Source organism: Ictalurus punctatus, chromosome 12, assembly GCF_001660625.3.
Source record: "Ictalurus punctatus breed USDA103 chromosome 12, Coco_2.0, whole genome shotgun sequence".
Classification (NCBI taxonomy): Eukaryota; Metazoa; Chordata; class Actinopteri; order Siluriformes; family Ictaluridae; genus Ictalurus; species Ictalurus punctatus.
This window is the reverse complement of record NC_030427.2, coordinates 17,581,021-17,604,179: the sequence shown is the minus strand read 5'-3', so window position 1 is coordinate 17,604,179 and position 23,159 is coordinate 17,581,021. Positions and strand designations below refer to the sequence as shown.

At 40.4% G+C, this 23,159-nt stretch overlaps 1 protein-coding gene across 9 annotated transcripts; it reads right to left on the bottom strand.

Moving 5' to 3' along the window:
* Nucleotides 1-3,243: 3,243 nt before the first annotated feature.
* daxx (death-domain associated protein) lies at nt 3,244-21,573 on the bottom strand. 9 transcript variants are annotated; one of them, XM_017481259.3, is made up of 13 exons: nt 21,297-21,573; nt 18,204-18,246; nt 17,822-18,057; nt 16,045-16,422; nt 14,998-15,129; nt 13,001-13,117; nt 12,075-12,306; nt 11,656-11,825; nt 10,935-11,103; nt 8,347-8,824; nt 6,280-6,409; nt 5,647-5,709; nt 3,244-3,743 (listed from the first exon to the last, which is right to left on the bottom strand). In XM_017481259.3, the coding sequence occupies exons 3-13, from the start codon at nt 18,032-18,034 to the stop codon at nt 3,684-3,686; spliced, it is 2,142 nt and encodes a 713-aa protein (XP_017336748.2). In that variant the 5' UTR covers nt 18,035-18,057; nt 18,204-18,246; nt 21,297-21,573; the 3' UTR covers nt 3,244-3,683. The 9 variants fall into 9 exon arrangements, with proteins under 9 accessions (XP_017336748.2, XP_017336746.2, XP_017336745.2 ...); XM_017481257.3 differs by having other exon boundaries at nt 18,204-18,314; nt 21,297-21,572; XM_017481256.2 differs by lacking the exon at nt 21,297-21,573 and adding an exon at nt 19,852-20,111 and having other exon boundaries at nt 18,204-18,314.
* Nucleotides 21,574-23,159: the final 1,586 nt, after the last annotated feature.

Genomic DNA, 23,159 nt, shown 5'->3' with positions numbered 1-23,159 from the left:
TAATAGTTTGAACGTTGGGTGTCGCTATAACATAAAGAAGAACCTGAAACACACTCCATCTACCCCTCAACCCTTCTCACAATGTTAATCATATTAATTTTACACATAATGTTGCCAAGCTACTGATGGCACCAAAGACAAAAAATAGAAAGCAAGCAAAAAATTTTAGAAAGCAGAAAGGCAAGTGGGCAAAATGAGTGGTTTTACACTAAGATCAGAGAGAAGTATCTGTTTAGTTTGTCAAGAAAAAGTTGCTATAATGAAGCTTAATGCAAAAATGAAGATTAACCAAAAATATTATTTTGATTACTTAATGCCCAAGAAAACGTTCTCATCCAAATTCTAACTGCTTTCTCAAAACCAATCTTTTTATAATACAGCATGTGTGTTTTAACTAATCCAAGGGACATGGATGCAAGTACAGATAAACTTTATTAAATAACCAACTAACAAACACAGTCATGGAAAGAACCAAAAACTATAACAAAAAAACAAAACAAAAAAAACAGACCAACACAAGGCTAGGAAAACTCAATATAAATGCCAGCTACTCACAATACAAACATAACAGTAAAACAATCACCATACTCGGCAAATGACTAGGGAAAACACAACTTTTATAGGGTAACTAATCAGAGGAACACAAAGCAGGTATGCACAAACACAGGAGGTGATTACAGTTAACAGTAGAAGTCATTCAAAAATGTGAGTGAGGGTATTTTCTGATGGTCTGGGGGAGACTTGCCCCCCTTAAGGCATGGCTCCTGAAGCACCCAAAACTTAGCAGGGCCTGGGCCAAGCAATATACCTACTGGTGCCAGAGGGCAGAGCGACTACCATGGCGAGGCCAGAGGGGGGAGGAATGACCACATCGAGGCAGGAGGAGGAAACGACAGGGGTGTGGTTGAGCATCAGCTGTGGATGGACTCCAGACATGAATGGTGGAGTGGGTCCAGTGCCACTGGCCCACGACCCTGGATGAAGCCATGCAGCTGGTGGAGAATCACACGATGGTGAGCACTGGTCCAGGTGTCCCCTCTTTCCCTTGCTCTCACTCTCTCTTTCTCTCTTACTCCTTTCCCCAGTCTCAGCTCCTTAGAACCAAGGTGCAGGGGCCCCAAAACTGGCCCCCCCAAACCAGTTTTCCTCTCTGCTGTTCCTCCCCTTTTCTCCTTCAACCTCTGATGTCTCCTCTAACTCCCTCTCTCTACACTTTCTATCTGCTTGTGCCAGTGATTATTAAATTCCAGTAGCAAAAGCACAAAGTGGAGGCGGTGGTTAATCAAGAGAGTGCAAACTCATGATTGGCCATAAGACCTACAGGGTGCAGCCAATGGGAACACCTTCTCTGTCAGTGGGCTTCCTCACAGGACCGATCAGACCACCTTAGGTAAGGTAATGGAGTCAAACGTCTTGAAAGAAACAGTTACTTTAACAGATGCGATAGTAGAAATTTTTATATGGATAAAGCTGCGTGCACAAACCTGAAATCAATTTTTGAACGCCATTATTCATCTGAGCTTGCTAAGTATTATACCCCAGTTGATTTACCTTGTAGTGAACTATCTGTAAATTGGTGTTTTTAGGTGGCTTAGTGGTCAGCACATTCGCCTCACAACTCCAGGGTTGAGGTTTTGATTCCTGCCACAGCCGTCTGGGTGGAGTTTGCATGTTCTCCTGGGGTTTTCCTCCGGGTACTCCGGTTTCCTCCTGAGTCCAAAGACATGATTGGTATGTCCAAAGTGTCCGTAGAGTATGTGATTTGTGCCCTGTGATGGATTGGCACCCTGTGGAGGGTATACCCTGCCTTGTGCCCCATGCTCCAGGTTCCCCATGACCCTGAAGGTTAAGTGGTATAGAAAAGGGATTGATAGATACTCTGCTAATTGAAATGGTATGAATTTGTTTTATTCGAATATGTGTAAAGCTATGCATCTTGTGGATTTTGCTCATGGTTCTTGTCCTGGGGGTTGGAAGGCTCAGTGAGTACTACTGTGCTTAACTGAGGAGCCTCACAAATAAGGCATCCAATTTATCAAAACATAATTTTATGCCTAAGAACTGCCAGTACGCCCTACAGAACTGAGATTGTACACATGTATGCACTAATGAATGTGATGGAAAATCCTACACATTCTAAATTGCTCTGCATGTCCATGTTTATATAAAGGGACATGCTCAAAGTGTCATATGTGGAAAAACCTCCTTTTAAACAAGTTAATTTATGGCTACTTTTGTGCATTTTAGTGACCTAATTACAGGCGGGAAGCCTGAGGTAGCATGAAAATCCCTCATAATGCATTGTTCCACTGCTGCATTAGGAAATGTAATGTACTGCAGTGTGAGCGATACAAGTTCATGTAAGATGGGTCATAATTTGGCTCAAAGATGGTAGTGAAATGCCAAACCAACTCCAATTTCTTGCCGAAATGTTTCCTGCTTATTAAAAAACAAGTTCCTCCCTGCAAAAATCTGTGTGCTGAATCTTCAATCTTGAAAGGTCAAGCTGTGCCATCCAGATCAATCTTCGCACATGCCATTTATATTATTTTTACTCATGACCAGTGCATCAACCCACTTCACTGGGTTGAATAACACCTACACTGGGTGTTTAGGGGTTGCGTTCTAACCGGCCACCTCCTACTCACCCTCAACCACATCTGCAACATCAGAAAACACCTCACTGCTCTGTGATCTTCATTAATGAATGAAGATGTCTGCATTTCACAGGTCATGACGGTGGCGTCTGTTCACACCCCTGGGTGCAGGAATGCGGGCCAGAATTAAGCTCCTTCACCAGTCCCTGGTATTTTTCATAATATTAAATGTATATTAATTATCCTATAGTTTTATACAGCCACAGAATGAATCTAAACTACTTTTAAAATCTTAAAGATTACAAATGCAATCACTCTAAGCTCCCCAATGAGCCTTTTACACAGGTGGTCCTGGCCTGTGGTTGGATGATGCTGCTGATGAAGCACAAACCACAACCACTCATGAAAACCAATACAGCTTGTGTGCTGTATTTCACATAAACACAATCAAGGAAATGGTGGATGCCAATGGTCGATCCCCTTCTGATTGTTCTTCACTGAACGCATACAAATCACCATAAAAAGCAATGCAGTGAAGGTTGTGCTTTTCAGTGGGATGTGTTGTCCTTGTGTCGTACATGAAATGCAGTAATGCCTGTGTATTGTATTTCACTCTTCTCCATAAAATGAGAAATTTACACAAAAATAAGCTTTTTTTTTTTTTATTGAGTTTGTAAGGGAACTCAACAGAAAAATAAATAGGCCTTCCCTGTTTAATTAAATCTAATTACACAGAGATAGACCTTTTTATCTGCTTTCAACAAAACAAAAAAAGAATATTTAAATAGATCATTACAATGAAATTGTTTTATATTTTCCTAAAAAAATACCCCATTGACATACCCTGAAATTGTGCTGCTGAGCCAAATGGGCATTGCAGCTAGCTGTTTTGAGTTTAAAAAGGTAACTGCGTGGTAGAGATGATTCAATTCAATGCAAAAGAGCTTCTCTAGTCAGCTTTGTTTCTCGTTTTAAAAAAAGAAAAAAAAAAGACGGCACGCGACTTTCAGGATTTTACATGGACAAGCACCAGCAGATTTGGAGCAAGGACGTTTATGAAAACAAGGCTCAGTATCCAGTTCCACCTCAGTCCGAATCAGAGAGAACAATCACCTCATCTGGGTCACACTGGGTTGCAACGTTCACCTGAGAAATATAATAGACACATTCATTAGAACATCTCATTTTCCAAATAACAGATACAAAAAAATACAGTAACATTATGAGATTACAAAGCTTAGCATCGGTGAGATGTACCTGCCTCAATTATTGGCACCCTTCATGAAAAAGAAACAAATGCTTATATAAACACATACCACACAATGATTCAACAGGAGAAACTGTTTTTGTTCCAAGAAAAATATATATTTTTTTAAAGAATTATTATTCTCCAATATGTGCCAAAATTACTACTCACGATAAAATTGTTTTAATGCAAACCCTCTCATGATGTATTGTTTTATAACTGGGGTGACAATGCTGAAAGAGTCGTCTAATGACTTCACTGAGGATGTACAGTGGATTTAAATAAATAAATAAATAAATCTACACACCCCTGATAAAATGGCAGGTTTTTGTGATGTGATAAAATAAAACCAAGATAAATCATGTCAGAACTTTTTCCACCTTTAATGTGGACTATTCAATGGGGGGAGAAGGAAAAAAGTTACAGTAACCTGGTTGCATAAGTGTACACACCCTTTTATAATGGGTCGCGTGACTCTGCTCAGAATGAAGTGATCACTTTCAATCTCATGTTCAAAAGTAATTATCATGCAGCCGTCATAAGTGAAGTGATTTTGATTAACCCCAAGTAAAGCTCAACTGTTTCTGTAGGATTTTCGTCTTGGTGTTGTCGGACTGCTGAAGCTAAGGGGCTTACAAAGCATGCACAGGATCTCACAATGGAAAGGTATCGCTCAGGAGAGGGGTATAAAAGAATTTCCAAGACATCAACAAGTGGAGAAAACCGAGCACCACAGTGACATCAACAAGAGCAGCACGTCCGTCCAAAACTGATGTAATGACCAGAAGAAAACTTCTCAGGGAGGCTGCTGAGGGACCTACAGCAATATTAAAGGAGCTGCAGGAACATCTAGGAAGTACTGGTCACTCCCTGCATGTGACAACAGTCTCTTCTATTGTATTGTTCACATGCACTGGGCTACGGGGTAGGGGGGCTTGACTCCCTTTCTCATAAAAGAAACAAACAAACACCAAACATGTAAACCCTAAATAACCCAAAACCAAGTGTTTTGACAAATGTTTTGATCTGATGAAACCAAGAAGTTCCTGGGTAAAATTCTAAAAAGATGTGTGGTACAAAAACAAAACAGTTCATCCCCCAAAGAACTCCATATCCATGGTGAAGCATGGTAGTGGCAGCATCATGCAATGGAGCTGCTTCTCTTCAGCTGGAACTGAGGTGCTAAGAAGGATATTCTATCAGGATAGAATCATTTATGGAGTCAGGTAATTATAAGGGTTTTTTTTTTTTCCACTTTTTTTTCCTTCCATTAAACATCCCCCCCCACTTGAATGTTGTTGGATGTTATGTTAGGTCACATTAAAGGTGGAAAAAGATCTGAAATGGTGTATCTTGGTTTTTGCAGTTTTAATGGGGTGTGTGAACTTTTTATATCCATGGTAAAAAAAAAAAAAATTAAACATCAAGCTAATTTACTGCACAAGATAGGCAGTTTCTAGACAACTTGGAGACCTACAACTTTAGGAGAGTAGTAGTGTAGTCCTCTGCCTTGAAACGTTTGAGTGACTTCAGTATACAACTGACAAGTATCTATGCCTTTTACAATGTTGAACGATGTACACTTGGCTTGTGCGATTTAACGATATCTAGTCACGTTTACACCGATTATATTATATTACCAGCCCTGCCAACCTTTTTGCATTTTGCGTAGGCAAACAAACATTGGAGTACACTTGTACACAGAAATACACTAAAGAGCAATTTGTATCGCTCCTATAAAACGAGACATGAACTAATCAACATGTGAATCTGGAATGAGCTGCGCTGGTGTTTTGAGCTTACCGATATGAACTGACATTGACTGGATGCCCCGCCCCCTTCCAGCAAATCATTAACAATTTTGACCTAAAAAGATTAAGCAGACGTACAACAAAGTGTCAAATCGAACATCTTCCAAATTGTGTTAATCAGACGGTGGTTAAAAATCTCGTTTTATAGTGTTTTCTACGCTCTGCTCATGCTACTGGTTACTGTTGTGAGCAGAACAGTGAAAATGTTAGCCATGTGGACGTTAGATTACTAATGTGTAATAGGATTATATAGATGATGTGCAGTAAACAGTGAAAACAACATTACAGTACGTTACTGCAGAATCATTTAAACATCCACCATCCAGCAGAGTTTTTTTTTTTTTTCACGACTGCCACTGCGAACAAGCAGCCCCCGACTGCACAGCTGGTACTGTTTTTTACGCCTTACCATATACTTCTTTAAACCTAAAATGGTGGAAATGCTTGTGTTCCTGTTGTATTTTAGTTTGTCAGTTCTCAGTGTTTGTTAAACTGAAAATCATGAGGTGAAGAAAAAAAAAAAATATCGCACAAGCCTAGTGTACAGTTAATATTTGACTAAACTATATTTTTAATTAACATCTGTCTCCCTCTTTCTCACACACACACACAAAAACACACTTGCCTTTTGCTTTTTAGGGGGTGGTGTGTAGCGAGAGCTGCTGACCATATCCTGAGTGGGCGTGTCCGCCCGTGTGGAGTCCACTTGCACAGGGCTACAGGCCACATTTACGTCCGGAGAGACATCGCTGTCGCTAAACACAACATTTACATTCAGTTCGGTGAAGTTTCAGCTTATAGTACAGACATCATCATCATAATCATTACACAACTGCAAAAAAGAAACACAAATCAGTACCTCAACTAGCACAGAGCTGAGCAGAGAGCTCTACAACACACTATTACTTAAAATAAGAGGCACAATTGAAGATTTTAAGGCACAGGCAAAGAAAGTAGAAATGAACATGTGATTTTCACTGATCGATCAATACACACTCCTAATTGTGATAACTCTCTCTGTAGGCTATTTCAATGAGGTGATCGAGAATATGCTCATGTCCGCTCCTAAAGTGCTTCCGGTGGCACCATTTTCAAATATAAAGCCGTCAAAACACAATAACTAAGTCTCTCAAAAACACAAGAGACAAGATATATACAAAAATTATTACTATTGATTGTCTGAAAGAAAAAGTTACACTAGGCCTTGAATGTTTAACATCACTGTAGAAAACCAGGTTTTTTTTTTAGTAGAATATAAAAACATTTTGTTTGTTAGATCACTCAAAGTGTTTCCCTGGAAATCATTCACCTTTGGGCTAATTTATAATCTAAACATGTTTTTTTATTCTGTTTTTTCCCCCCATTCACTCAGATTTCCTTCAATCAGAATTACAGGTTATAGTTATGTTTTTATAGTCAAATATTACCCCCAAGCAATATCAAAAAAGAAAAAACACTGGCAAACAGTTTACATTTATTAAATAGACCATATACTACTACTAAACATATTTCATGTGATGTGCATCCAATCCAGTATAATTCATATATACAAAATTCATAATGAAATACTTTTATAGATGTTACCGTATTACTCTGAACAAGTCAAGCGTAAAGAGTCTAAAGTTAATCTCTTATTAAACTATAAAGCATTTACACTAGTGTTTCACATATTTTACTGATGTTACTTAAGTAACCGTTTCTTCCCTTATTATTATAATTTGAGCCAGCAGCCTTTGAACTGCAAGTTAAATACGTCAGTCTGATTCTAGAGACCATTTATTAAAATATATATATATATATATATATATATATATATATATATATATATATATATATATATATATATATATATATATATATATATATTTTAATAAATGGTCTCTAGAATCAGACTAATATATATATATATATATATATATATATATATATATATATATATATATTTTTTAATATATGGTCTCTAGAATCAGACTGACGTATTTAACTTGCAGTTCAAAGGCTGCTGGCTCAAATTATAATAATAAGGGAAGAAATATCATTAAATATATGTGTGTGTATATATATATATATATATATATATATATATATATATATATATATATATATATATATATATATATATATATATAAAGTATTTAATGATATTTCTTTATATTCTTTATGATGCTATATGGTGCAATGAAACAACAAAAGCAGTCACTTCAGCAGCCTATTACGTTCAACACACGTTAGATTAGGACTTGATGTGCTGTTCAGATGGAAGCACACATAGTATATGTGTTTGTGTATGTGTGTGCGAGACGTTTCCTAACACTTACTCCATCTTCCTCACCTACTTTCCGCATGCGAAACTATTTTGGTCAGAAAAAGCATCTCCCTTTACCAATACTGAAGTGTTTCAGGTCGTTTGTGTGTATTTTAAGATGTAGTTGAGGAAATTTTGAGGAAGCGTGGCTATTAGCTCTATTGTGTTCGTCTCGCACACAGGAAACACGCCTGCCATATCGAACACAGGTAGAGCTAAAAAGCGAGCTGCTGAACTGTATGCTGGATGACTGCATGTTAATGACGCTCAAAACATTCACTAGAGAGTAGCATTAGTGCAATGTGAAAGCCTCTCCATTCTTTTTGTTTCGAGGCGATATCATCATTACACTCATCGTTACGATAATCACTTTGCTGAAGTTGTTACCTCGCATCGCTCCGTCTGATGTTGCCATTTTGGACAACCGTGTGATTCTTCTTTGCTTCCCGTTTCCTCTTCTTGTGGTTACACGGCTCGGGATGACTTGCGGATATCGTCAGTGGGGTGGAGACACAGTTCTCAGGGGTGGATGGAATCTCTGTGGCTTCACTGATGCCGTTAGAGTCAGCTGAGGGACTGTTGTGAGAAACGAGCAGCGCCTCCTCCCCAGGCTGAGGGTTCGTGACATCTGACTGGCTGCGACTGTTAGAAGAGGAGGGACTGTCGGTGGAACGCTTGTCTTCCAGTTGTTTTTCGGTGGTAACGCTGCCACATGTCCTGCTGTCATCCTGTGGAACTTTGTCACCACTTTCACCTGCATTGCCAGGCGATTTAACTGATGGACAAGACCCATCGTCGTGGCTGCTGGGCTGTTGTACGACGTTGTCACTGACGCTCAGATGGTCCTCCTCATTATCTTCCTCATCTGAAATAAATATTTTAAAAAATTAATACTCCTTCCAAAGGGCAATCAGCAATGAACTCTCTCTCTCTCTCTGTATGCGTCTCTCCCTCACAGACACACACTGCATTTACGTACACCTTACATTATTCGTAAGTGAACAAACTTCACATCCTAAATTTCTGCCACGACAAGCTACACTCATCACTCCCAGAACACTGTCCCCACTGGGAAGCATGGTTGTGGTAGCATTCCATTATGGCAGATGCTTTTCTTAAGCAGGGACTGGAAAACTGGTCAGGGTTGACAGCAAGATAAACCTAAGTTATGCAGACATGTTTGACACTAAGCGTGATGGGAGCTCTTTCTAACCTGATTACCAGTCATCATCCTTTTTCTACAAATATGGCTTCCTGCCCATGCACAAGAACTTGACCAAATCATCGGAGAAACGTGCATAAGCACTTTACAAACAGAACTGGTTGATAAGTGAGCATCAGGTTAAACCTTGGTGATGTAGTACACGCAGACATTTGGAGAGAAAGACATCCCCCCACTCCCCAACCCCACGACACTGTGGTTTGACTTGGTACAACGCGGTGGGCACGAGCTTGCAAACAGCTTTCACAAAGAGGAAGTTCAATTTCCGGTTCCTCGTGGTTGTGAAAGCAGCAGGCTAAACACAGATGAGGGGAAACTGCTGAACCTACCCACCTCCTTCTCTGCATCTTCTTTTCTCTTTCTTTACATAATAAACCAGTACTACAGTCAACTTCGCATTTTTCACCACCACCGCTGTGGCCACTACAGGAAAAGTATAACCTTTAGTGTTTCCTTTGTCATCCGTCAACGCGAGGAAGATTAGATTAGAGAACACACAAATGAAAATTAGATTAGAGAATACACAAATGAAATGAGACAGGGAAAAAAAATAAACGAGCGTTTTATCCATTTTAGAATAAGGCTCTGGAGATGCAGTGTATCAGCTCAGGTGATTAAGTGTCAGAGAAAGATGTACAGAACCTGTTTTGCTCATAGCGACACCTGCACATTCAAATGTGGTTCTTCGTCTTCTTTGTTCGAAGTAGGGATGTCACGAGAACCGATACTTCGGTATCAAGTCGGTACCAACATACTTAAACCGTGACGGTACTTGTTTTTAGGCATTTCCGTTGGTATCGATTGTAACGAAAGTACCAATGTTGCGATTCTTCCGGACCTGATGGGGGCAGCAAATACGCGCAAGCGTATTAGTCGGTTTACAAGTGAAGAAGAAGAGGAACGCCTACAAGCACACGGGAAAAACTACAAAAGATGAGCTTAGCTTAACAAGTTTAGCTCCACCCCGACTCGTTGAAAGGAAAGCAAATATCGGTTTCCGGTGTGCAACCGATGCTATTGTTCATTTCAAACAAAGCGAGGAAACACCTGGAATTTGGCGAAGCACCTGAAAGACGGTCATAATATTATGTTTGTTTGAGGCAGCTGGCATTGTGGCCGTGAAACCAGCTAATGTTATGCTCCATGTAATGTTAGTGATAGCCAGTTATTTGTTAACAATGTTAACGCATTGCAGTGTTATAAACTACCTCCTAATGGGCCACCATGCATCGCCATTCAGCCCGTGTCCTGTCAGCAACATGTAGCATAAGGTCACTAATAATTATTCAAATGTTCATGCTTTTAATAAATCTTTTTGGTCTGCCATCATATCAGTTTAAACTAATGCTTGCATTCAGAGTATAAGGTGTGTGTACATGCGTGTGCACATGCGTGTGCACATGCGTCTGTGTGCATGCATGTGCGTGCACGTTTAGGAGTGCATGTCCACTCATTATCAGACAGTGTTTGATAACTAAAATACGCCCCCGCCCCGTCAGTATCAGCCAGAGGAGGATATCCTCAAAGAGTGTTTTTTTATTTTATTTTTATACCACACCGTGGTATCGACTTTGGTATCGAGTATTGTGTACTTTTGGTGGTATCGGTACTGACTACTAGATTTTTGGTATCGCGACATCCCTAGTTTGAAGTATACATCCAGGTTTAAACAGCATATGAAAATGTTGAGGAAAAACATGGGTCTCTCTAAGGATTAATAATAAATCGTTTGATTGTCATAACTGTGTCACACCTGGTCTGACTTGGGCTGCACTGGCCTGGATCTCCTCCTCAATATCCGGATCTGAAGAAACATCGTCGTCTTCCTCCTCCTCCTCCTCCTCGTCCTCCTCCTCCACCTCCTCATTTTCATCTCCGCTCTTGTCACTGTTCTCTGCTTTTATGGATTCCTCTTGGCCATTCTGTGCCAAAGGTGCAAACAGTAAAAGAGAGGAAAGAAGAAGAAGCAGCCTTCATTACAGATACATTACAGCACAGTGAAATTCTTTTCTTCGCATATCCCGGGTTGTTAGGAAGCTGGGGTCAGAGTACAGCGTCAGACATGAGTCGGTGCCCCTGGAGCAGAGAGGGTTAAAGGCTAAAGGGCCCAACACTGGAAGATTGGCAGTGCTAGGGCTTGAACCCATGACCTTCTGACCACTGCCCAACAGTTTAATTCTGTATAATTGTTTTAATAAGAACTTTTTCCTCAAAATCTCAGTGCAGAAAGAATAGGGACAATACAAACACAAAGATTGCCTTGTCCAGTCAAGCCATTTACAACGGTTTTAAAAAACAAACAAATGAATGAATGAATAAATAAATAAATACATAAGTTTGGTTCTTCAATCAGTTCTTATTCAGGGTTTATACTTGCTTTTCACTGTGTATGTATGTGTGTTCAGAATAACCCCAGCCTTACACACCAGATGCATGTTCACAGACTTACCAGTGCTCATAGCTCATTTCCTCACCTCTTTTTTCGGTTTTTCTTTCTCCAGACGCTTTCTCCTTTCCTCTTCCTCTGTGTCATCCTGTTTGTTGGCGAATTTGTTGATGACCTCCTCTAGGGAGCTGAGAGCCCGCTCTCGGTTAGAGCGTAGCTTCTGGGATAACAGTGAGTCAACAAGGGCAGGATCTGAACCTACATTTATAATAAAATGTTCAGAATTTAAAAAAAAAAAAAAAAAAAGTCAAGCAGATTTTATTTCGATTCAGAAATGTCTCAGGAATGGGTGCTACAGCGCAAAACAAGGACGTTAACATCTAAACAGCAGCAGGATGGCAAGCTATACGTTTAGCATTGCACTATGCATTACACTCAACTCTTCCATCCACTTTATACGCATAACGCAACAGACACCCTGTGCAAAGGCCAACTCGTATGGATTACCGGGTTTGTACAAGTCCGTGAGGTGAGAGCCGAAGTTGTAGACCATGTCGAGGTGGCGCCTCTCCTGCAGCCTATTGCCCGTCTCGCGGAAGGCCTCCTGCGCAATCTGCGCCTCCTGCTTACGGCTCAGCATCAGCTGGTTACGCTCGTTGGCGCGCTTCACCACTTGCAGGATGTCCGTGTAATCCGGAGGGTTCTGACGGATCTCGGGTCGGTTTATAAATCGCTCAATCTAATGCAAGTGTGAGAAAAGGAAAAATGTGGAAAAAACAGACAGGAGAGATACAACACAGACTGACATGCCATCACAACCTTACGCTGGTTTTTTTCACCACTTCCAGATTTATAATAGAGGACTAGTGTTAAAATTTAAACATTATGCAACTATTACAGTGGGGAAAATAAGTATTGAACACATCAACATTTTTTTCAGTAAATATATTTCCAATGAGGCTATTCACATGAAATTTCCACCAGCCTTTTTATAGACCATCAATTTACTAACCAAGCTGATATTAATTTTAACAGATAGGAGGTATAACTACTTACAGATTTCAGCTGGTTCCTTGCCGTACCTTGCCTTGGAGAATTGTTTTTTCTTAGCATGTTAATACTTTTTTCTTGTGTCATTCCGCTTTATTACACATAAGTTTATTTATGGACTTTAAAGTTGTGAATGCTTTATATTTCCAGATTTCATGAGTTTACACTGATGTCTGCTGAAAATTTCATGTGAATAGCCTCATTGGAAATATATTTACTGAAACAAGGAAATGTTGACACGTTCAATACTTATTTCCCCCACTGTATAAAGGAATATTCCTTGCACTGTCTCACCAGTCTAGTAGGAAGTTTCCTCCAGTGACATTCGCTAACTCGCTAGAAAACGTTCTACTTTTGTTGTGACTGTTGTCAATAACAAGTACCTTCTTGTTGATCTCTGGGTAACGGGTGCCTCTGTAATGAATCCTCTGCTCCATGACTCTGCCAGTGAGTGTGCTACAGTTCTTTAGCTCACACAGTTTATCATAGATCTTCATCATCTGAAACAGTCATCCAATCACAGCAGAAGATTAAACATTTTATACAAGTGTATGTTACTGATTACTCATGTCATAATAGCAGTTGTAATGAAACGTAAACATGCACAAAATGAATGTAAAGAGATTTCCTCTACTCCTAATCAGTCCTAATCAGATTTGGGTAAAGACGTGTCATGTGACGTCATCATGACCCGCATTCAGCCAAAGCTCTCTTCGATTCATGTGTGTGGAACATGAGTAAAGCTAAAAGCTCTCATTTACCAACAATCACAGCGAAAGACCTCCAAAAGTCTTTTGTGAGATCACGATTTCGCCGATTCAAGTAGCTTGTGGAAAAAAAAATTGATAAAAATGCTGCAAGTTGCATTGCAAAGTTTTGGGGGGAAAAAGCCGCAGCAAAATCAAGCATTTTGGTCTGCAACAATCACAAAAAAATTCTGTGTAATCCTGTATGGACCACTTTTAACACTATTAGCTGATCAGGGAGACAATCCGTGACGGCAGTAAGGCTTTCAAAACAAATAGACCTTTCCATGTTATACTCACTCAATCTATGCAGCGCTTATAACAACTGTCAAATATTTACATTGAACACATTACTGTTTTAAAACCACGTCCTACTTTCACTTGCTCAACACAAGTCTATCAGAACACGTCAAATGCTTTATTTAGACAACTTCTGACTTATGATGGACGGCATCCTCTAACCTCTAAATGAGATTCGTCTCAGTTTTTTTTTTTTTAAATAATAATGGATTTAATGTCACTATGCAGCATGTTCATCATTTGGGATTGATTTTATTTTTAACTAAACCCTGATTGATATTTCCAGAAGGACTTGTTCTGATAGCTCCTTGCTCCTCACATGATGCTATGTGTTTAGGTGTGTTCTCTAAGAAACCGGATTCTTCTGGGAACTGGTGTATTTATATTGAGATCATGTGACACTGTTTGCTCACAGATGGACAAATTATGTGACTTCTGGTGGCAGGTGAACTGATTTCGGGGTTTCACAGCAACGGCAGTGAATACTTATCCCATCACAACTTATATATTTTTTGTAAATTATTTTGGAAACTATATTGCTCCTCCTCACACACTTCAATATTGTGGGTTATTTTGGTTTTTATATTCATGACACACAATCCCAATGAAATCCGTTTCCGCTCTAGGCACTACACACTGTGGAGGAGGCAAAGAGGAGGGACAGTACACATAGCTGGGTGGACAGATCACTAGCCCCATTTCCATGAAGCAATTTCCAGCTCTATTTTCAAAAAAATTCATAAAATCACATTCAAACGCTCTCGTGTGTAGTCATATATTTTATACTGTATACACGTTTATTATGTTATAATAATAAATCAATATCAAAAGAGCTATAGAAAGGCTGTGGCAGTGTGGTGAGAGCCTATCGTATTCTATTCCAGGATAAATATTAAGATCTGTTAGTATAAGCTCCCAGCTTCAGCTCCTGTAAAGCCGGTTTCACGCTGTACGAGCTTGACCATGATTTGGTCGTGTGAGACATATTTTGAGAATCCTAAAAGATTCCTATTATCCTAGGACAAAATCTGTGCTCCCTGATCGCTAGTTGGACGTGTTCTCCGACAGCTGACTAACGGCCGTTGTGCTAAGATTTTTCCCCCGATTAAATTCTGGCTGTGTGAGAAGATTTGAGGCACAGTCCTACAGTGTGGCTTCTACTACTCCGTACGAGCCTTCCTGTGTGCGTCTGTTTTTCTCGACTTGACATTAATGACAACAGATCCTACAATGTAACATGGCTTACAGCGCAGATCATGTTCGTACAGTCTGACAAGCAACAGTCGCAAAAGACTATTCAAAATCGCACAGTGTGCACCCGGCTTAACACTCACTTTGCGTTTGAGTTTATGCTCCTGGATGTAGCTCGAGTCCTCCTTCTCCAGATCCTCCAAACTCAAATCTCTCTCCTGCAGCCGTTTGATCTCATCACTATAAACCTTCAGCAGGTTCTCCAGGTATGCTATCTGAGAGAGAGAGAGAGAGAGAGAGAGAGAGAGAGAGAGAGAGAGAGAGAGAGAGAGAGAGAGAGTTGGGGAAGTTAGAGAGAGAGGGAAAAAGAGTGGGTGAGAGAGGGAAAGAGGGCGAGGGGGATGGGATGGAAAGAGGGCGAGATAAAGAGAGCGGATGAGAGGGGGGGGGTTAGGAGGGAAAGAGGGAAAAAGAGAGAGGGTGAGAGAGCAGGAAAGAGGGAGAGGGTTAGGAGGGAAAGAGGGAAAAAGAGAGAGGGTGAGAGAGAGGGAAAAAGAGAGAGGGAGAGAGAATGGGAAAGAGGGAGAGAGAGATGTACTTTCTCAAAGCTGTAATCAAATCAGTAGCAGCATCTTCTAACATGGTAGTTATAACTTCTAGCTACACCTAACTCACATTCATGCACTCACACGCACCTGCTCTCGCACACTCACCCACATCCACACGTACATTTACAGGCACACGCACACACCCTCACTCACGCTCACTGTGCGTTCACTCACGCACACACTTACATTCTCACACACACGTACGTGGTTCTCGCAAGTTCACTCACACAGACACACACTCTCACTCATACACACACTCATACAGTCTCTCGCTCACACACACTCCTGCAAGTCCACCTACCTGTATTCAGTTCACCTGCGTCTACCTTTAACTACATCACATCCGTATAATGGACATTTCTCCACACAAAAAAAGTGTGATCGCTGCTGTAATAGTTTTGTGTTTTGTCTCTGTACAGCCGCATCCATATTTTTATTAATAAAGCAAAACCTGAGAAAGTGAAATTCTACACATGTACAGATTCAGTAGCTCATCTGTGTGTGTGTGTGGTTTGTGTGTGAGAGCGCGCTGTAGAGCAGGAATGATCAAGGTGTCTGGGGAAAACGTAAACGAAACCCTACCTGTCTCTTGGAAGCTCGTTTAGTTTTCCTTTCCTCCTCTTCCTCCCCAACTTCTGGCTGCCTCGAGGCAGATTCCTCTTTTACGTCCGTATTCCCCTTCGCCTCATCCCAGCTCTCGGTTTGCTGCTGCTTTTTGGCAGTGGAAGGCTGGATCACGGCCCTCCTTTTGGTCGAGTGCTGTTTCAGCAGGGTACAGAGTTCGTTTATGTAAACAAACGTTTTGGTAGTTTGCGCCTGAGCTCGTGTCAGGCAGCGACCCACGGCGTTCCGGAACTCCACGGACATCAGGAAGTCGGGCAAGGCCTTGGAATATTTCATCTTCAGGAAGTTCACCACCTCCGGGTGCTTTTGAGTGTGTTCTACGCAGTGATCCACGAACTGGGCGGGGTCAGCAATAAAGAGAAACAGGAAAATGATTGAGTGTCATGCTCCTCAGTCCTGAACAAAACACCACTGACCACAACTGCTCAAGTTCACACGACACAGCAAATCCTTTCTAACTAATGCGTTAAACTAGAAACCAATCCACCATCCTGAAATACAGAAATCAAACCTAACACTTTCAGCTCATTAGCCTATACCGAACACAACCTATAAGAATAATTCAATTATAAATCCAGATTCCTGCTTTCCTGTCATTTAAGAAAAATGAAATAATGCCTTTGGTGCCTCCAAACATCTTCTGACTCCTGATTACTAAGCACACGAGTGCAGGGAACAATACAATATAACCTGTTGTCCATGAGCAGAACATTGCGCTGCTAAAGACGCTTCATTTTTAACGCCATGCCAGCATTTATGGCTATAGGAGACATTTTAAATAGTCAAAACAATAGAAAAGTATCAAATATTCCATACTGAGCAAGTTATAAATCTATACGAGTTGTTTCAAATTAATGTGGGATAAAAAATTCGTCATCACATGCAGTGGTGTCTTGATGGTTAAGGCTCTGGATTATTGATCAAATACCACTTCACCCTCTCTGCTCCAGGAGCGCTGCATCATGGCCCTGCACTCTGACCCCAACTTCCTAACATGCTGGGGTATGTGAAGAAAAGAATTTCACTGTGCTGTAATGCATATGTAACTAATAAAGACTCATTATAATCACGACATACGTTCAGCCGAAGCCCTTGTCGATTTCACGTGCGTCGAACACAAGTAAAGCTAAAGGCTCCTGTTTACCAACAAACACCACTGCGAAACAATTCCGAGCGGATGCGATTTTGCCGAAGTTTTCTGCCAAAAAAATAATAATAATTCTGCAACCTGCATCACATATTTTGGAGAGAAGAAAAAAAAAAATCAGCCACAAAATCAAGCATTTTTGGCCACAATAATCGCAATAAATAAATAAACAAACAACTCTGTGAAAACCTGTATGGACTGATTATCGTACAACGCCGATTATAGCGTTTCATTTATTAATGAACACTTTAAAGGTCTATAGTTAGGTTTAATGTTGTGGAATGTCTCCCTCCCCACCCTCCCTCCACTGTTTTTAACCCAACACCTGTTCCTACTGTACTCTATTTTATCTAGTGTTTGGTGTTCATCCTTCCTCCACACTAATGTCAGCACATGTAACACTGTACTAGTCAAATATCCACCCATTTTATCACCATAATTCATGTGAAAGATATACTACATTTTGTATATATACACTCTCTCTACAGCATATAGACTGTTAACCTTCTTAAATAAAAAACCTACTTGTCTCTCACTAACTCACTCACACTCTCACACTCTCTCTCTCACACACACATACACTCCAACCTCGCCAAAGAGCTTCTCATTCTCCAGTTTGAGGACATGGCTCTCCTTCCTAGCCGAAGCAAAAGGAGACCCCAGGATGTGTGTTGCTGGTGGCTGTAGGACGGGAGACGTACTGGACACACAGGATGTCTGCAGAAGCGATGAAGATGACAAAGGCTCTTCAGCATCATCATCGAGGATTACAATATCCATCACCTTTGTAACATCTGCCATCAGTGACAGGAGCTGAGGAAAGTCTACAGAGACACAGTTAGTAATTACGTTTGTACTTAAACTTAATTACACCAATACTATTAACTCACGTTTCCAAAACACACTAACGAGCTCGTTCATTGCTTCCGCTATTTGCGTGATATATTTTTTGATCAGGTGGCTAACTTACGCTTGAGGAAGGCAGCTGGTGGTGTTCAGACATGCAGCGGCATCTGGAGGAGTTAAAGGGACATTAGGATGAACAAACAGCTGCTGTATTTATTTCACCGCCGTTTCCTACCTGCGCATCCAAGAATACAAACAAGTTATGGTTATCTGCCTTAATCGCTATAGTGTTAGTTACCTTCAGCCTTACACAGTGGAGACAAAAACTTTACACCGCTCTGTTAAAACTGCAGGGGTTTCTGGGAAGTTAATAATGAACCCAAGATAAATCCTGTCTGATCTTTTTTTCCACCTTTAAACTGACCGCTTTATTCCGGTCTTCCTTACAAAAAATGCTCCGGATCTATCGGATAGCAAGTGGATCTTCTTTGAGTCGTTCCGCAGGTTTCTAATAAGATTTAGATCTGGGTTCTGACTGGGCCACTCAAAAACGCTGATCATCATCTTCTGAAGCCTTTCCTTTGTTAACTTGGATTTGTGCTCCGGGTTGTTATCGTGCTGGAAGGTTACGTCTTTCTTCATATTCGGCTGCAGGTTTTGTGCCAAAATTGATTCAGTATACGGAGCTACATCTTGACTAGAGCCCTTGCTGTCTTGTTTTGGTTCCTAACATATCTTTTAGAATTATGCACAAAAAGTTCTACTTTGCTCTCATCAGCCCATAACACATTTTGCCACATGGTTTGGGGTGATTGAGTTGAGCTTGGATGTTTTTTTGTTTTGTTTGTTTTTTCTTCATGGGAGTGTGCTTCCGTCTAGCCTCCCTACCCCATAGCTCAGTCGTGTGAAGAATGCGAGAGTGGTATCACATGCAGAGAGAAATCAGTACTTGTCAGATGTTCCTTCAGCTCTTTTAACATTGCTGTGAGGAGCTCTTGGCAGCCTCCCTGGTAAGTGTTTGTCTTGTCCTTTCATCGGTTTTTGAGGGACAGTCCTGTTCCTATGCTTTGTCAGCTCTTCAGCAGTCGGATGAAACCGAGAAACTGTGATCTGAAGATTTATTTAGGGTTAATCTGAATCACTTCCCTGATGACATGAGACATGTCATTGTTTCACTCCGAGCATGGCCACGTGACCCATTATAACAGGGTGTGTACAAGTTACTGTACCTTTCACTTTTCTTTTCCATCCCAACATAAAACATTCCTAATAGTTGTTTTTTTCCCATTTGAATTGTGTTGGCTGCGATTTCACATTAAAGCTGGGAAAAGATCCGACACGATTTATATGGCGTTTTGTTTTTTTATTTTGTAATCATAACAAGAGTGTCTATTTTTTTTTTTTTATATCTACTGTAGATATCTAACCAAGAGTGCTGCCTTTGAAAGCTGCAGGCGCTAAATGAACTTCTACGTTTTAATAACTGCTGTTAGCTAGGTTAGGTTCGGGAAATGTTGAGTTTAATTTGATTTGATTTGATTTAAAAGTATTTCGGTAGCTAGCGCTGTATTTTTGGTACAACTTGCTCCTCGGTTAGCCTGCTAGCTTACCAAATACTGTTAGCCTGCCTTTCAACGTTTATACTGCCGTGTGTAAAGAATACAGCAGGCTGTGTGGGTTCTCCTCACAAACTCCACCAAGATTATAACACATTTTGTACACCATCTCCACTTTACATTTCTACACAAAGCCCCGAGGAACAATACACTTACACGCACCACTCCGGAACACAAACGCTCACGTTAATAAGTCCAAGTTGCCAAGTCTTTGTGTGAAAATCCACGCGTTTCACTAAATCCCTCCTTTAAATACCGCGGTGTAAGAACACAAACCGTCATATAAAGCAGTACTACAAACTAATGTATATTTAAAACAGTTACGTTATTTAAAATACAGCGAGGAGAATAATACATCGTCCAAAAAACTACTTCGACACATCCGTTAAAAACCCAGGATCATGGCAACAACCGGACTCCACAACAACGAGCTCTCTGATTGGATGCGTCCAAGTAGCGAGAAACTCATTGGGCAATACGTCGTCTTCTTCTTTTGCTTTGTTTTTAAATCCCAGTTTAGTGTTACTTGTCGCTCTCTGCTGCCACCTGGAGTCCTCAAGTAGTAACTGATGCATCCGAGAACGAAAAGACCTAGGGTTAGCAAGATGTCCGATCACGCTCATCAATTAAATCATTTACAGAATGAATTCATCAGCATTTAACATAGCATATTTAAGGAAGTGGCAACGATACAACTAGTTATATATATATATATATATATATAACTAAAGTTAAAGAAAGTTGATGGCTATGTGAATATAAAGTAATAATTTAATCCGCCTGCAGGATCTCACTTTTCTTAATTTTTTTTTCTTTTTCCTCCTGAAAATGCTTTCCTTGGTAGCGTGTGTAGTCGAGGCTTTACACCACAGTAAGGCTTGCTGTGATAGTCGGTGTTACCAGTGTTACACAGTGTTCGTTCGTTTTGCCTTTTTATAGTAATAATCTGCTCAATTCAGCATGAACCGAATGAGTCAGCTCAGATCAACGGGAGTCAGATTTCATTTAGCATGTGACGAGAGTGAGACCAGCTGACTGACAAGATGATGCCGGAAGATTTGGTTTCAGAAGTTCTGTGTTTAATATAAACCAGTTTGTCATTGTACTGTTTTGTTATTGCTGTGTTTTTCATTAAGAATAATAATAAACCCACCATTCAAGCAATTGCCGCCACCGAATTGCCACTAATTCTAAAGTGAAATGCACATGACAGCACGGGCATTCATAAGCCCGGTGATATTGGTATTACCGGTGTTGTCACATGTCGATTAACCAGTGGGAAAATAACCTCACCGTCATGTCCCACCTCACAGACCAAGTATACGGTTGAGTGCCTTTTCTAAAGCATCGGCTTTTCGTTTCTCAACTTGGGAAGCGTTTAATATCTCAGGGAGGGTAGCAAGTAGCAGCAGTCAAACATGGTTTTTTCAAATGTGAGAGGACAATCTGCAGAGAAAATCCGGACTAAACTGATCAGATGAGTGGCGAGTTTGGTGGAACTAGCCCTGAGAGAGCAAGGCATGGGGTGAGGTCACCGTGAGGAAGGGAAACCCGTGAAACCTGACGAACAGGCTTGTCATTACAAAACATTATTTACTCACCTCCAACTCTTTCTGTAGCAGACACAATCCCTGCTACCCACGTGTGCTAATCCATTCTTTCACCCACTTTCTTTGTCTTTCCCTTTTTAAATGTTTCTTCAGCACAAACAGCTCACACCACTTGTTTCTGTCCTACTTCCATCTTCAAATAAACGACTCCTGTTTCGCGCATGGTTTTTGCGTCATATATCAATGTCACTTCTCGCGTGTGTTTTCATGACAAAACGTAGTTTGAACACCAGATAGAGTCATCGGGTGACAGAGTCGTTGTCAGATCATGTAGCTTGTGACCACCTGTCATGTGTGAACACCACATCGACTTCAAAACTCCCAATTACAAGACAGCAAGTCATGTAGCGTGAACAGTGCAGTGATCTGCCGACGTCAAAAGTCGTGTAGTGTGAACTAGCCTTCGTTGGCTGTAGCTTGTCTCCCTGGTCACTGCGAGTGATGACGCTTTTCACACCACAGGATGTGGAGTCACCCGAAAGTTCCAGATATTTAACTTGCCAAATATCTGTGTGGTGTCGGCGAGCCTCTTGCGTTGATGCGTTGTTGAGTAGTTCACACATAACGATCGACTGCGGGTGATTGCTGATCGATTGGCGAGCACTGACTGATTTGCCTCTGATGAACGGGTTTTTGTTGGCAACATGCAAATCGGGCTTAAAATTGTGTAGTGTGAACTAGACTTCACAGAAGTGCTCTGAAGTTTCTATCAATAAATTCATCCTGATACTGGTTCACTAGGTCATGGACTAAGAGTATGATTAGGCTAAAAACTGTTAGGGAGGGAATATAGTAAAAAAAAACAACAAAAAAAAACAACACACAAGACAACAAAATATTTTTTTAAATAACAAAATTGTAATTGAAGTGGAAGAGGTAGGTCTTTAGTCATCGTTTGCTGAGAGCCTGCTAAGAGCCTGTATGTGGAATTTGTTTCAGAGTAAGATTTCACTAAAATGATATATCCTATGTACAATACCACAGTGTGGCTGAATGCTCAAATCTGATTGGTCAGAATCTGCACATTGTTACTATATAACAGCATAGCTCAGACTGTAGTTCCGGCGGTAACACGGACAACAGGGTTATATTAATGCACTTGTTTCTATAGTAACAGCTCATTCACAGGGATGTGCACAGCAGCCATTTCCACATAATCTAAGACTAATAATAAACTAATTTTAAGAATGTGTTTTTTAACAAAGTAAAAGTACTGTATAATAGTTGATCTGGTGATGTTTTTGTTAGGGGAGTTTTATTTAACATTTATGGATAGAGTCTCGGTTCTCAGCGCTTTGTAACAGTAAAGGTGTGTCGTGAAGTTTCCCAGCACAGGAACGTCTTCATTAAACGAGTGAAAGGAGTTTCTGGTTTTCTCTGGAAAATGGTGATGGAGTGACTGTTTATTGGTTTTATAACATAAGTGAGAACAGGAACTAACCTGTCTCTCGGACGTTCCACAACATTTAATCTAATTCTAAATGGTTCAAATCTGCAACCTGCCTTCGATCATTAATTAAACATTGATAAATTGCTGTGGGATAAGCAGAATAACACACTCCAGACCGTCCTGTCATATGAAAATAACATGCTTCACATCATGCTGCATCACACCCCTTACCTGTGTGTGTTATTTTAGATATAACTACGCAGTCCGTCATGTTATTTCTTCCTTGTTTGTCTAAATTTTTTTGCAAGAGCAATTTAATCCATAGATTAAACCACACTAGTAATACAATTATGTTGCAGTAGATCCAAACGAAACAAAATTACCATCTTTTCAATAAAAGTTGTTTTGTAAAAAAAACCCCAAAACATAATAATAAAAATAAGTGCCATATCACAGTAAATATA

Excerpts from the sequence above, each read along its gene's own strand:
- daxx (XM_017481259.3), bottom strand. The coding sequence starts at position 18,034 with ATGGCAGATGTTACAAAGGTGATGGATATTGTAATCCTCGATGATGAT. Across the intron at positions 6,410-8,346 it reads ATCAGACGGAGCGATGCGAG|CGACAGCGATGTCTCTCCGG; the intron begins GTAACAACTTCA and ends TGTTGTGTTTAG. Across the intron at positions 5,710-6,279 it reads CACCCCCTAAAAAGCAAAAG|GTCAAAATTGTTAATGATTT; the intron begins GCAAGTGTGTTT and ends TAATCTTTTTAG.